Raw genomic sequence first — 15,746 nt, 5'->3', positions numbered from 1 at the left:
AAGTAGGTCACCATGGTGTAATAACGGTCACAATTGACGGTTACGTTCTCACCATTTTTGAAGAAATATGGACCCATGTTTTTTTCTATATGATATGGCAACTCCTCAGGCTGCTCTTCGTTCCAAATACCGAAAATTTCCTTTGTTACATAGCCATTGAACTAGAAAAAAATTTGTCTTGAAAACTTCGGATCTTCTTGGAATTATAGAAGAGCTGAAAGACCAATGCGATGTCACTTGAAAAGGTCGAGCGGCTTCACTTGCAGAAGCTGTTTAAGATGTCCCATACGTCCGTCCGAGCTGTTGTGAACGGCGCCGAATCGTCTTGGCGTACACTCTCTCTCAGCTGCGCTTGCTAGTTTTCTTTATTGCATGCTAGTAATTGGACTGAGTCGATTTAAAAAAATTTATTGAAGTAGTCTTTACAATTCTTTAAAAACTTTCAAAATAGGCTCCTTCTGCGTCTATGCAGCGCTGCCAGCGCGATTTCCAACCATTGAAGGCGTAACGGAAGGCATTCTCCGAAATAGCCTTTAAAGGCGGGGTGCATGCTGCTTGGATCGCCTCTGTCGTCTCTAAATGCTTAAATTTCAACTGCCTTTCAGACAAGGGAACAAACAAAAGCCGAGGGCACATCTGTGCTGTAGGACTGACAATGCACTTGTTCGTTAGTTAGGAAAAAATGAATGAGCATATTCAAAATTCACTCATTTGTAATTTCCCTTTTTGAATGATTCGCTTGAGGAAGCATCAATGCGGAAAGATGATTATGGTGGATACGGCTAATGTGACTGCATAGTAAAAACACATCATGATAAATGAGTGATGTGCGTGCGCATGCTTGCTAAATGAAGCGCAGCCAAAACGTTGCGATGAAATAATCGAAAAATTAAATAAACTATAGAAAAGTTCAAAAACACAAAAACAGAACACACAAAGCACAAAATCGGTACAAAACGAATGAAAGCACCTCGAATTTGTTGTTGTTTGAATAAATGTTGTTGTTGCACAAAATAAATGTTGTTGTCGCACAAAATAAGCGTTGTTGTTATAATAATAATGAAGCATCGCATAACGCTTCGGTTCAACGGAGCGTATGAGCAACATTAAAAAGCGAAGCATTGCGAGATTTGAGCCTTGCGCCTTACAAATATTTTAGAGCATTATTACGAATTTGCGTGTATTTGTGTTGCACCACATATCAACGAAAAAAATTTGTCAAATAAAGGCTAAAGCCACACGAACACAGTGTGTAGCAACAGCAACATATACACATATAGACGACTGTTTTATTTAATTTCAGGCGTATAAATGTGTATATGCGACATAAAGCCATGATTTCATGGTTGTGTGTGCTTTATGTGTAAGTGCAAATATATGTGTTTATGTTTCGCTACATATTATATATCTCTATTAGTGTGGAAATGACGACGGCAGCGTTGATTTTTCCTCAAACTTCGACTTTCGTGTATTTGCATTAGCAGGGGGAAAATGTGTGCCTAACGGTATTTTATTTGCTTTCTGGCACGTGACTTCCGCGCTTTTATGCTCATTCACTTTTTATTTACTGCCTAGTTTATAGTTTGTCATTATAATTGAGCGTGTGCGCACATGTTGGCGTCGCCTTCCGAGCTTTCCATTATCATTTGCTCATAAAATATGCATTTCAACAAACCGAAAAATAGTTCAAAATTAATTTTGAAAATTTATGGTTTCAATTCATGATAGGAAATAACACTTAAATACTTATGTACATTAGGGTGGCACTTAGTTTAGTTTTCGAAAAGGGACTTATGTGGGAATACAAAAATGCAAGTAAATAAAAAAAACTAAAAAAAACAAGTAAGGAAGGGCTAAGTTCAAGTGTCACCGAACATTTTATACTCTCGCATGATAAAGTGATAATAATTTACATATTTTATTATTTTGCAGTAAAATTAATTAGATTAGATCAATTTGTGTACTTTGAGTATTGAATTGTATTTTCATTTCCTAATGTATATACATATGTATTATACAGAGAAGGCATCAGATGAAATTCAAAATACCATTATATTGGAAGAAGACGTGGTTATTAACCGATTTCACCCATATTTCGTACATATCATCAGGGTGTTAAGAAAATATTATATACCGAATTTTATTGAAATCGGTTGAGTAGTTCCTGAGATGTGGTTTTTGGTCCATAAGTGGGCGACGCCACGCCCATTTTCAATTTTAAAAAAAAGCCTGGGTGCAGCTTTCTTCTACCATTTCTTCCGTAAAATTCAGTGTTTCTGACGTTTTTTGTTAGTCGGTTAACGCACTTTTAGTGATTTTCAACATAACCTTTGTATGGAAGGTGGGAGTGGTTATTATCCGATTTCTTCCATTTTTGAACTGTATATGAAAATACCGGAAGGAAACGACTCTGCGGAGCTGCATAGCTATAGTAGTTGCCGAGATATGTACAAAAAACTTAGTAGGGGGCGGGGCCACGCCGACTTTCTCAAAAAAATTTCGTCCAAATATGTCCCTCCCTAATGCGATCCTTTGTGCCAAATTTCACTTTAATATCTTTATTTATAGCTTAGTTATGACTTTTTATTGGTTCGGTTTTCGCCATTTTGTGGGCGTGACAGTGGGCTGATTTTGCCCATCTTCGAACTTAACCTTCTTATGGAGCCAAGAAATGCGTGTACCAAGTTTCATCATGATATCTCAATTTTTCACGGACGGACGGACAGACGGACGGACAGACGGAGAGACAGACATCCGGATTTCAACTCTACTCGTCACCCTGATCACTTTGGTATATATAACCCTATATCTGACTCTTTTAGTTTTAGGACTTACAAACAACCGTTATGTGAACAAAACTATTATACTCTCCTTAGCAACTTTGTTGCGAGAGTATAAAAAGAGTATGCAAAAATATTTTTCAAGCAAATAATAAGTTAATAAGTGATAAATTAGGTTATTAATCTTTTGCGAATTTCTTTAAAATTACTGCATAATCACATAATATATCTACTTTAATTTTGGCTCAGCTGCTGGTTTTCGCCGTTTAGCCCACACTAATGAGCGTAAATGAGGCAAGGCAAGTTTGCTAAGCTTCGCCGGATCTTATATCAATATAACTGTAATTAATTTAATTAGCTTACTGAAATGGTTACAAGTGCGCGATTGAAATGAAATAATTTATGAGCAAAACTCCTACAGTGGTTAAAAATAGTACGCAGCTCAATATACGAGTATACTATTAGTAATATAGTAATGTAAATATTACGATTTCTGAGATTTTTTCTGCATGTCAAATACAAACATTTTACGGTTGGTATGACTGTCTGTAACATCAGTTCCAAATATCACATCAAAATAATGATTAGTGTTTAGTATGCGCTTGTTTTTCTGAAGCACATAAAGCGCAATATTTGGACCTAGAAAAAGTGAAAGTACCATTGGTTGCAAGATTACTAATTTTTTTTAAATAACGATGCGTTATCGTCTATGAAACAATCCCTCTAACTATCAGGATGTCAAAAATGTATTATTAATGACAATGGGTCTTGGAACTACGCTTACGATCGTGGCAAAAATCAGCCGAAGTAGAAAAACCACATTAAAGCAGGTCAAAAATCAAGGTCACGTTGACAATTTTCTTCGAATATCGAGGTGTGATGTACACCGAACTCCTTTAGACCGATCAAAATGTCAACAAGGAATACTATTTGAATGTTATGGGTGGCTGGCGCGAAGTTATACGGAAAAAGATGCTGGAATTATTGACCAACAAACTCTTGTTCGAAGAATGGAAAAAATGTTGACACAAGTACATTGGGACCGAGGGGGATGACATAGATTTTGGAGGTTAAATTTACAATTTTAAGTTAGGTTCAAAGTCTTACTATTTTTTGCTCATAGGATAAAACTGTATTTTGATACAACACATCGCGGCAGCAAGGGGCATATTTGGCCTTAAATGTATGAAAAAAGAGCGTGCCCCAATCCGCGTTGATTCTAATGTATATATCTTCCAAATCATTGAAGACATATGACCCCAATTTGCACAGAACAAATTTTTTCAACCATTCTTATGACAGTGTCAAAATAACTGAAATTGGATGATAACTCCACCCACCCACATATAAAGGTTTGGTCGGAACCTACTAAAAGGCCGATAAAGCATAAATAAATGCATCAGAGACATTAAATTTTACATTCGGAATGGTATAAGGAGGCTTTATAAGACCCAGTGTCAAAGCCCACAATTATGCGAAAATCGATATCGCGGGACTACTCAAACGATTTCAACCAAATTCGGTACGCAATATTATCTTGATATTCCTACATTACAGTGTAAAAAAAAGGGATAAACGGCATAACAACCACGCATGCTTTCCATTAGAAGCAATTGTAAATTCTATTTGATATTTTCACTTTGCGGTACACAAATCAGGAGCCAAACAATGGATAAAACGTTGCATTAATAGTGCCTAGAAGAGATTTCATCTTACGCCCAAAAATTCTCTGAATCACATAATAACATTTCAAGAAACCAGATGCCAAATACGTCAGCCCAGTGCGACTGGCTTTTTTTCCGAAAATTTCGTTCAATTGATTTTTTGAGAGATTTCATATACTTGTATTATAGAAATTCGGGGGAAATTTTGCTGTCATAATGATACATCCTTGTGTCAAGAAGGGGTAAAATGAAAAGAGTGGGAAAATAAATGTTCAGATACATCAGAACTTAGCATTTTCTCACTTGTTTCAAATTATTATTATTATTTTCTATATTTTTTCGCTGGTGTAAGCTGTTCAGAACTTGTTCTTTTTGCTCTCTCTATCTCTCTGTTTCTTCTCTTAATCGTCTATCTGAATAATTATTTCTTGGCTTAATGAGTCTATGACAGATTAGTTGGCATTTGTCGTTTATTTATTTATTAAAAGCATCATTCAGTTGTCGCATTATGACATATCCAATGACATATGGTCTGTCGCAAAAGAAACAGAACTTTTTAAATATAACTGTTTCTGGTGGCGCCACCTACTGGTGGATATATGAAATAAAATGTTTGATCTCGTGTTGACATTTCGTAAAAATTTTAAGACAATTGGATAACTACATGATGTTATCGATCAAAAAGTGACAGCAGCTTTTGGTCATCGGTCGTAAAATGCAAAGAGCAAATATTAAATTTTGTTTTAAACTTGGGAAAACGTTTACTGAAACATTTCAAATGATGAAAAAAGTTTATAGTGATCAGTGCCTATCCAGTAGTAATGTGCATGAGTGGTTTAAGCGATTCCAAGAAGGTCGTCAGGACCTCTGTGACGATCAAAAGTCGGTCGCCTTCAGAAGTCAAAAATAAGGACAATGCTGATTGGTTTTTGCGATTCCGAGGGTATTGCACACCGAGAGTTCGCCTCACCTGGCCAAACGATTAATGCTGTGTTTTACCTTGGTGCTATGAAGCGTCTTTTGTCACGCACTCGTCGTGCTCGACCGAATACCGTGAGGCAGGGTCCTAGCGCCTGTTGCACGATAATGCGCCGTGTCATCGGTCGACGCTTGTCACTGATTTTTTGACAAAAAACTCCATATTAACCATTAATCACTCACCCTACTCACCTGATCTGGCACCTTCTGATTTTTACCTATTTGGAAAACTTCATTTGCCCATGAAAGGACACTGGTTTTAGGACATTTCAGCTATCCAAAAGGCGACGACCGATATTCTCAAGAGCATTCCGAAAAATGATCTTAAACACTCATTTGAAATGCTAATTGAAGGAAACTACTTTGAATAAAAAAATATAACTTTTTCATCGACAGACCTTGTATTTATGTACATGAATATAAAATCGGTCACCTGTAGATTTAAAGCAGAAACCAAAAATATTTGCTTTAATTAAAAAATAATTCCCCACCTTGCAATAAAAAAACTCCGCGCAACAATCTGAAGAGACTGTGAAGGCTGCTTAGGATACATACGTTTACACACTGGCAATCTTTGCTAAATGTGTAGCAACAAATTCGTAGGGAGCAAAAGGCAAAAGCGAATTGTACGAAGCCGCACATACCCACATGTATATAAATTTGATTAATGATACGTGCAGCGACAAAAAAGTAAAACACACACAACAAAGCCAATGGCGATAAACGCATTAACAATGCGACTACGAAGCTGCTGAGGTGTTGAGCCAATGCCAAAGGAATTAGCGCTCGCGGCTTGGAGCTTAATGTCGGTGGTTTCGCAAATGTTTATGTGTATGAATGTATGTATGCACATTAGGGTGTACGTTATTTCTCACGTTGATTGTGTTTCTGCAAATGGCATCTGTAGTTCTTTCCATACAAATAAGGATTCAACGAAAACAAACTCTTTATTTTCAATTTAGGTCGTATATAAGTAATTTTACTTTTTCCATGTATATAACATGAGATTTTAGATAGTTTGTATTAAAAAAGTAAGCCTACAACTTTGAAAGAATGGTATTCTGGTACCAAATTTTCCGCTCTACAAAAAAGGTCTGAATGACTTTTTTAAAATATCATTATTTTAAAAGTTATACGCAGACAGTATTATACATCAAATGTACTGAGCAAGTAATTTATGCATATTGTGTTGCTCATACGACAAGGGGTACAGTATGAATACTTCACATTTGATGCATAACATTACTTAGGTAAGTAGAGTGGCTGGCGGGGCAGCGCACTTAGATCTTCAGGAATGCAATCGTCATTCCAACAGGACTAAACTCCCCTCACCTTATCGAATCTTCTCTGAACAAGCCCGTGCTTCTGAGGTTGTTCAAAAAAAAGAATTATCTGTGCAACTTCGGAGACGTCATCAAGAAACCCTCGACCGATATTTCCGATTCTTTTCCTATATAGCGGCTCACATATATCTTCTAAAATAATATTCTTATGAAGCGTAAAATGTTATATTCGAATATCACTTTTTCGAAATCGAAAAATCAACTTGGCGAATATCCTAATGTACATATATATGTAATATATATATATATGTGTGTACTGTGAAGTAATATGTATGTAGAGCATGCGGATAATTGGGTATTTCTAGGTTAGCGGAACATTTGCTACCGTTAGTGACATGTGGGGTTCTTGTTAAAGTCGGATACATGCAGTATATGTATGTATGTGTGTATGTGTGTTCCTCTTTTTGCCGCTAAAAGTAATTAATTTGCATTTTTTGCACATTCCTCAACGCTTGAATAAATAAAGTTATTTCTACTTGACTGGTGTCTCATCACCGACGCGACTTAAAGTTTCAAAGCCTTTGTTTTGTTGTTGTTGTTATTGCCTTACAATATTTGAAATTATTAAAATATTTGTATTTAGCTCATTCTTATGCACTACTCTCTTCACTGTTGTTAAAAAAGCGCTCACTGGTCGTGCGAAGTTATGCTTTAAGCTCCAGCTTTTCGAATCGCCGCTGACTAATGGCTATATACTAGCTTCTTACGAGTATACAATACAGGAATATATCCTGCAACAAATTGTATGAATAACCTTTAAATAAGGTATACCGAGATTATTACTATTTCTCTGTCCCCAAAGCAAAATATTTAGGGGTTCAAGATGACTTCAAACTGAACTGGGACTGAATATTGAGAATTCGTTGCTCAGCAAAAATTGAGGCCTAAAAGCGAATGTTGTCATGAGACGCATTCTTATATATGAAGCACTGGACTGGTGGCTTGCCTTAAAGAACAACAATATAATATCAGAAAATTAAAGAAATACAGTAGATAGCCCGTGGAGGAGTTACATAGACTGTTAGGTCATGCGCAACAGAAACGCATAACATGTTATGGTGCTACTTCAGATCCGCATAGACCCTTTCATACGGAAAGTAGCAACATTTGCTGCTCTCAGTATTATGGAGATAGATGATTCGAACGGCAAGACTTATAGACATAGCAATAATTTGCACCAACTCAAAATGAATTTAAAAAATTCAGACTAACTATATATATGTATATTAGGGTGATTCAAAAAAAATTTTTTTTTCAATTGGTACTCGCAAAAATAGGTTCCGAGACACCTCTAAGAAAGCCTCTCCAAATATGAGTTTTTAATTGTAACGGGAAGGTCCTCCGCCTAACGGTTTTCTATTTTTTCTTATTATCAGATAGAAAAATTTATATCTCGCTTCCAACTACTTGAAAAAATATCTTGTTAATTAGGTTTTGTAGGAAATTGAATGCTCTAAAATATAGTCTCTTATGATTTTTTCGTAAACCCAACCGTTTAAAAGATATCAACCCTTGAAATTTGACTATTTTTGGAAAAATTTTTTATTTCTTATGAATTTTAGAACTCAATGAAAAAAAATTATTATGAATGATGAAACACATAGTTTTGTAGGAAATTTACTGCTTTGAGTCTTTCGAGACGAATATAAGGCAGAAAAAATACCGTATCATTTGCAGAAGTAGCTCAGAACTTATGGAAGCAAATGCACGATAGCCAAGCAGATATGACCAAAATATCGCAAGACAAAATCTAAAGACTTATGACATAGGTCCGGGAATAGTATACATATATGTATAGACTTACAGCTACCATAACTGAGCATTGGCTATTTGGAGAACACGCATTACAAATGGTAATGCCTTATAACAATATTTGCCGCAACTGCAAACTCGAATTGTGTAAGAAAACGGTTCTGCACTTCCCTTGTGAGTGGCTGGCTCTATGACAAACCCAAAATGGCGCTCTAGGAATCCATCAGACACCAAACCCTGAATGTCTAACTAAGCATTATGGGGATACATAAGTAGTCTCTTTGCGGTTTATCATGGCATACAAAAATATCATACAAACGAAGCACCTGGTCGTCGACATATCCCAGACTAGCGGTATATTTTTACGAAAAATTAACAAAAAGTAAAGGCAAAAGGCATGTTGTGGTTATGTGGTGATCTCCACGTAATATTTGTAAAAGTTTCTTTGGTGAATAAAAATCCTTGGATACACGTTATTTGGATCAGGTCTAAAAATTATAAATTAAACCTATGAAGTATCATAAGTATGTCAAAATAGTATATATGTACATCTCGGGAGATAACTCCATTACTTCGCATGCAAACAGCGCTGCGTTCGTTTTATTAATCCAATTAACTAGGTCAGAGAGCTAAAAGATTCCGAAGGCATTAAGTTAATATTATGTCTACCTGTTGTACATTGAGCCGACCGTTTAATAGTCACTACAGCTACTTTTTGTACCCATAATGTCGTGTTTTTCAACTCCACCCCCTTGTTCCTACAAATAAATTGGTCATTCGCTAATTTTGAGCTGTCAGTTTGAGTTTTCAGAAGCGTTTCTATATACAAGGTCTGTCGCAAAAGAAACAGGACTGTTAAAAAAATCCACAAAAAATTAATATTTTATAAAAGTTATTTTTTTTTATTCAAAGTAGTTTCCTTGTGCTTCGATACAGCGTTTAGCCCGGTCAATTAGCATTTCAAATGCGTGTTTAAGGTCATTTTTCGGAATGCTCTTGAGAATATCGGTCGTCGCCTTTTGGATAGCTGAAATGTCCTAAAACCAGTGTCCTTTCATGGGCAAATGAAGTTTTCCAAATAGGTAAAAATCAGAAGGTGCCAGATCAGGTGAGTAGGGTGAGTGATTAATGGTTAATATAGAGTTTTTTGTCAAAAAATCAGTGACAAGCGTCGACCGATGACACGGCGCATTATCGGGTGCAGGACCCTGCCTCACGGTATTGTGGTCGAGCACGACGATTGTGTAACAAAAAGACGCTTCATAACACCAAGGTAAAACACAGCATTAATCGTTTGGCCACTTGGGACGAACTCTCGGTGTACAATACCCTCGGAATCGTAAAAAGAAATCAACATTGTCTTTGTTTTTGACTTCTGAAGACGACCGACTTTTGATCGTCACAGAGGTCCTCACGACCCTCTTGGAATCGCTTAAAGCACTCATGCACATTACTACGGGATAGGCACTGATCACCATAAACTTTTTTCATCATTTGAAATGTTTCAGTAAAGGTTTTCCCAAGTTTAAAACAAAATTTAATATTTGCTCTTTGTTCAAAATGCATTTTACGACCGATGACCAAAAGCTGCTGTCACTTTTTGATCGATAAGATCGATTGTAGTAATTCAATTGTCTTAAAATTTAAATTGCCATAAACACTTCAGCGTAATCTTAAGTTACCCCATCAACTGCTTTAAGGCAGATAAATTATTTTTTTGTTATTGTTGTCTCCTTTTGTTTTGTTTTCAATAGTCGCTTGTCTTGCATTCATTCTTAACCGTAGCACAATTTCATTGCAATAAATTTAAATTTAAAATGCCAACCACAAACACCCGCACACCAACACCTGGCAGCTGCATTCAAGATATGCATGTACGTGTGTGTGCGCATAAATAAATGTAGAGATCAATCAATGCCTTTGTGGCATTTAAAATCACAGAATCACAGAATGTTGGCATAATTGCAATTTGTTGCACGCGTAATTGTTATTAATTGCAAAGTTTTCAAGGTCTCGGCCAGGCACGCAAATGCAATAAAACGCCTTCACACAAAGTTGGCTGCTCACTGCAAACGAATGGAGAAGATGCAGCATTTGCAACTCTTTGAGATATTAAATTAATTATCTTCCATATAAAACCAATTGCAGGTGTGGCTGTGAGCAGGTGTTTGTGTTTGTGTGTGTGAGTGTGCTAGTGTGCGAAAAATCTAATTATCAAGAATTATTAGAATGCTCACTAATTATACTAGTGCTTTTGTTAGAATGTACTTTTAATTGTGTGGAATTATAACAACTTGAACGATGTCTTGAAAAAGTTACTCATACGCAGTGTTCACATCCCAATTTTTATACACTATACATTGTATATTAAGAGGCCATATAATATATATATGTATATGTACTTATAATTGATCAACACGATAAGGTAAGCCGATTTAAACATGTCGGTCTGTCTGTATATACGCGACCTAGTCCATTAGGCTCTATTTGAAGAGATATATTCAAGAAACTTAACCAGTATTCCTTTCTAAAGCAATAATGCAATCTTCGAAGAAATTGTTCAGATCGGTTAACTATAGCATATAGCTGCCATACAAGCTGAACAATAAAATTCTAGTTTTTGCATTGAAACTTCTTTATTTGCGAAGGCTATTGTAGTTTCGATGCAATCAAAGTTAATGTTTTTTTCTTTTTTTATGAACTTCTAGCAATTTTGCGTGCCGTTTTTATCTGAAAAAAAACTTAGTGGCTAAGTTGAGGCCAATAATGAACCATTTAGCCACATATTTCGGAGAAAGGGACGAAATTTTCACTTTGTAAGGAGTCTATGCGGTAAAAATGTTTTAAAAGTTATCCCTCGTAAGATTTTGAAGCATTACATATACTTCGCAGAAGTAAAAGTTGATACTGTTTGACAAGAAAACCTCAAAAATTCACCAAATACTTTTTTAAGTCTGATCTATTCGATAATTTCAGACTTCCTCCAATATAGATGCTGAGTTTTATGTCAATTTGGAAGTGTGCCAATGAAAATAATCGAGGAACTGTTTTAAAATCCATTTTCATGTTTATCAAAAGTTACTCATACGCTATTAATGAGTAAAATATTTTTATACGGAATTTATTTTAATATATAATAAACTCGTATAAGTTTTTTTCTAGCATTTTACACCGTTGTATGTAATGAAAAATGGCCTAAACCATTTTGAAGGGAATCCAATGAGGAATTTATAAAGAGAAAATTCAGAAAATGTTCATTTTCAACCGACTTACGAGCGTAAATTAAAAAATACAAAAAATTCATTACTTTCTCATAACAGAAAATGTTAAATTTACATAGAGAATGTTATTTAACATTTAGCTAAGCTGCAACACACTGACAAGAGCGAGTAAATGCTGAAAGGTTAGAGCAAAATGTGCAATACCAAGTGAAGCATGTTTCTCTTTGTTTACATTTTTTGACATCCAGTTCGTACAAATTTGGCACTCCATATGGATTTTCCGTTACATTTGTGATAAACGCATGGATAATGAGATAACTTACGTAAATTTCAATATAATGCGCACTGGAAATACGAATCAGATGTGGCAATTTCACAAAAATAAAGCTCAACAGAACCCTAAAGTGTAGTAAAAATGAGTTTGAGGCTCCTGTAAAGCAAAATATTTCGTTAACAAATTGTACAAACTGAAAAATAGAGTACAGAAATAATTTGCACGAGTCAACATATATCTTTTTAAAGTTTAGAATTTTGTTAGAAATAAACAAGATAATTTAAAAATGGTTTATACATGCAACGCTGCCTCGCCATCAGACAAAAATCCTTTGTATATGCATAAATGCCACCGCTATAAAAGCGCGGTCTTGGAAAAGTAATTCTTCCCAATCCAAACTTAAGCTGTAATTGTAATATTATTCTGTATAAATCTCTAGGCTAAATAGTCCATACTTCAGAAATTTCTAATTGATGCAGCATACCCTGATATCGAGAATTTGCAAGAAAAGGAATTACATTGGTTGTGTTCTAGTGTCACCCAGAAATGATAGTGTCAACGAAATAAGCGATCAAATTATTCAAAAGTTTCCGAAGAAATTAAAATTACAAATCGATAGACACCGTGACTAATATCAAAGACGCAGTCTATTATCCCCAGAAGTATTTTAACTTATGAAGCCCTTCTTCACTGCCATAACATGAAATTGCTTTAAAAATTGGCTTAAATTCCTCAAAAGCATAATTGAAGCTTTTGTGGAATTTAAGACCACCAAGCATGTGCAACGGGACGAAGCTACTCATTAAGGAATTGAAGGACAACTTAATTGTAGCAACCATTATCACCGGCCCAGCAGTTGGTCAACTAGCTCATATAGCGAGGATTCCGATGATCCCAAGTGATCTGGCAATCTCATTAAAATGACTTCAATTTTAGGTGAAAACATCTTTCGCTCTAACCACAAACAAGTCCCAAGGCCAAACTTTTGAATTAGTACTGACTGACCTACGAAAAGATTGTGTTACTCAATGACCAACTGTATGTTGGTCTATCGCCAGTCGGAGCTTCTGAAAATCAATTTATATTGCCGCCACAAAATAAATTACAAGGAAGCACTGAATCAATAAACTATTTTTCAGGAGCAGAGAAAGTAAAATATGTATATAGTAAAGACCTATTTACAAAATTTAAAAAATTAATAATACAAACAAATATACTTTTATGCTCGAATTTCCTTCATTTTACTCAATTTTAATGACCTCACACAGCAACGAGAGATTATGTGTGAAAGGATTGTTTAATACCCGTGTGAAGCCGGGGCGGGCTGCTAGTATATACAAGTAATAACAATCGCCAAAAATAAACTAAAAAATTAAAATTGTTTTCATGCAATGTAGTATATATATATATGTATATGTATATAGGTTGTCAAAAAAGTCTTGCGGTATTTTCGCTAGTTGGCGCTGAAAGCGCGTAGTTCTAGTTTTATTCGTCGCATCGGGTCATGCTATACCTTTTTGGAAAGCTCATTTCACGCGCTAACACGTGTTTGATTGATTTTCGTTTCTTTTAAGTCATTCGTGAGTTATAGCGTCGCAAACATGGAGCAAAATAAAAAGAAAATACGGCATATTTTACAGTACTACTACGATAAAGGCAAAAATGCATTTCAAGCCACCAATAAAATTTGTGCAGTTTATGGACCCAATGCAGTTTCCATTTCCACCGCTCAACGTTTCAACGTTTTCGTTCTGGTGTAAAGGTGGTCGAAGGTGCACCACGCTCCGGAAGGTCTGTCGTCGAAAGAGACCGGCATAGTGGCAGCCGTAGCAACAGTCAAGAGCTGGGCATGAGTCATCAAAAATTCATTTCTATTTCAATAAAAAAAAAATCAATAAAAATTATTAAAAATTTTAGTTCTTTACCGATTTTTTGGAAAAAAGCTTCTCCGAAAAGGCCTTCTTAGGAGAACAAGCGAGCTAAAGTATTGTAAAAAACTTATTTATTTTGAAATTTCGCTATATTAATTCGACCTGATTATATAAGTAAAAAATATGTGTTATATGTTTAGATATATTATCAAACTTTCAAATTTATTATCTTCTTGTATTGGCAGGTTGACATTTTAGACACTTCTGGTGATATGCAATTTCCCGCTATGCGCCGTCTGTCCATTGCCACCGCCCACGCTTTCATGCTGGTCTATGCGTCCACGTCTGCGTCGAGTTTTCAATGTGTCAAACAGTGTTTTGAGGAGATACGTGAGCAGCGCGCCGACTATCAGGTGAGTTTTATTGTTTGTGTATTGCTTTCAAAAACAAATGCAGAACGAGTTTTGAGGGGTATATATATTACATTTAACGTTATTTAAAGTATATGGCTATATGGTTGATGGGTAGTTACTTTCTGTGAATTAAGTGTGGTTAAATTCATTTCTTTTTTTAGTTAAATTTATTTTATTCCTACCGTTCCTAATTTAATTGGAGCTTTGAGAGAACTGAATATATAAATGTGCGCTATTTTCTAAGGAAGACTAACAGCAACTTCGCGATCTCATTTACTGCTAGAAGTACCGTGAACCTATGAGTTTTGTCTTCAACCTCCTGAATTTAAATTTAAAAATTCCGAAGTTCTTTTTTAGAATACTCAGTCGCAAAAACCTCTACAGAAACACCTTAATTATTGCTCCGCCATAGAAAGGAAAAAAAACCGGTGATATCTCATTAAGCTTGAAATTAAAATTGTGAGACCTGATTAGTTGGTTGTTGCGAAAAAGTCTCTTTTGAAGTTAACTTCAAACATCCAGATATATTTAAAACATCAGAAAATAACTCAAAACATGTGTAAGCTACCTAAAACGTAATAACCAACCCCAATTATAGCATAGTAGACCTTTCCTGAGTTTAGAGTAGAAAACTTATCGTTTAACCTTTGTTTTATAGACTCATCGGGCTTAATAGATAGCGGAATAATTATTTTCGGGATTCTAAATGAAAGATGTCATTTGACGTACAAAGTAAAGAACTAATGTGTCTCTTTCTGATGTTAAACTTCTTTCAGACACTTGACTGGCTTTGCTTTGCTGAACAACTTGCCGACGATTCCACTATGACCCGGCAACCAAACGAGTCTGATGATCATGTAGCTCAAAATTATTTCTATTAAGGACTCAGCACTCAGCACTTTGAATGAAGCTTCGGAACAGTACATCTGCTGCTAGTTTATTAGCGGTCACTTCTGCTTGAAAAACATATAGTGGTTCAGTAACCTAAAGCTAAGGCAATAAAACTCCCCTTCCAAACTGCTCTCTTAGCTTCAAATAATCCGTGAAGACTCATTGCCTCTCTTCTCTAACGGCTCCTGTGTACTTATTCCTCGTAGCCGCCACGTGCAGCCGCTGCGACGCAGTACACAGTGATGCAAGTTTCCAGGAACGCAGTTGAAGGAGAAGAGAATCGGCATGCTCTTGCTTCCCTGAACTTTGAGCGCACATCGCAGCAATGCATCTCCCGCAATTATCCATGGCTGCTGCTTATAAGTTGGTTAATTGGTAAAGTTATATTTTTGGTGTGGTCCGTAGTGCACCAGAGACGCCGTTGTGTGTCGCTCTTTGGCCTTGTTCAAGCTTTATAGCAAATGTAGCCTTGTTGAGCGCCCTCCACCAGACGAACGCGCCATAGAACCTTATTGGCTTGACTACGGTTTTACAGCACCACCTTTGCTGAGAGTCCCAC

At 35.9% G+C, this 15,746-nt stretch overlaps 1 protein-coding gene across 1 annotated transcript in view; it reads left to right on the top strand.

The window, feature by feature from the left end:
• LOC120772965 (GTP-binding protein Di-Ras2) overlaps positions 1–15,746 on the top strand; it is a 98,045-nt gene that overhangs the window by 13,077 nt on the left and 69,222 nt on the right. Inside the window, exon 2 of the mRNA XM_040101869.1 lies at positions 14,129–14,296. Coding sequence (XP_039957803.1) covers positions 14,129–14,296 — 168 coding nt within the window. The remainder of the gene's footprint in view (positions 1–14,128; positions 14,297–15,746) is intronic.

The sequence above is a fragment of the Bactrocera tryoni genome, chromosome 3 (genome assembly GCF_016617805.1).
Source record: "Bactrocera tryoni isolate S06 chromosome 3, CSIRO_BtryS06_freeze2, whole genome shotgun sequence".
Taxonomy (NCBI): Eukaryota; Metazoa; Arthropoda; class Insecta; order Diptera; family Tephritidae; genus Bactrocera; species Bactrocera tryoni.
This window is presented reverse-complemented; position numbering and strand designations above follow the sequence as displayed.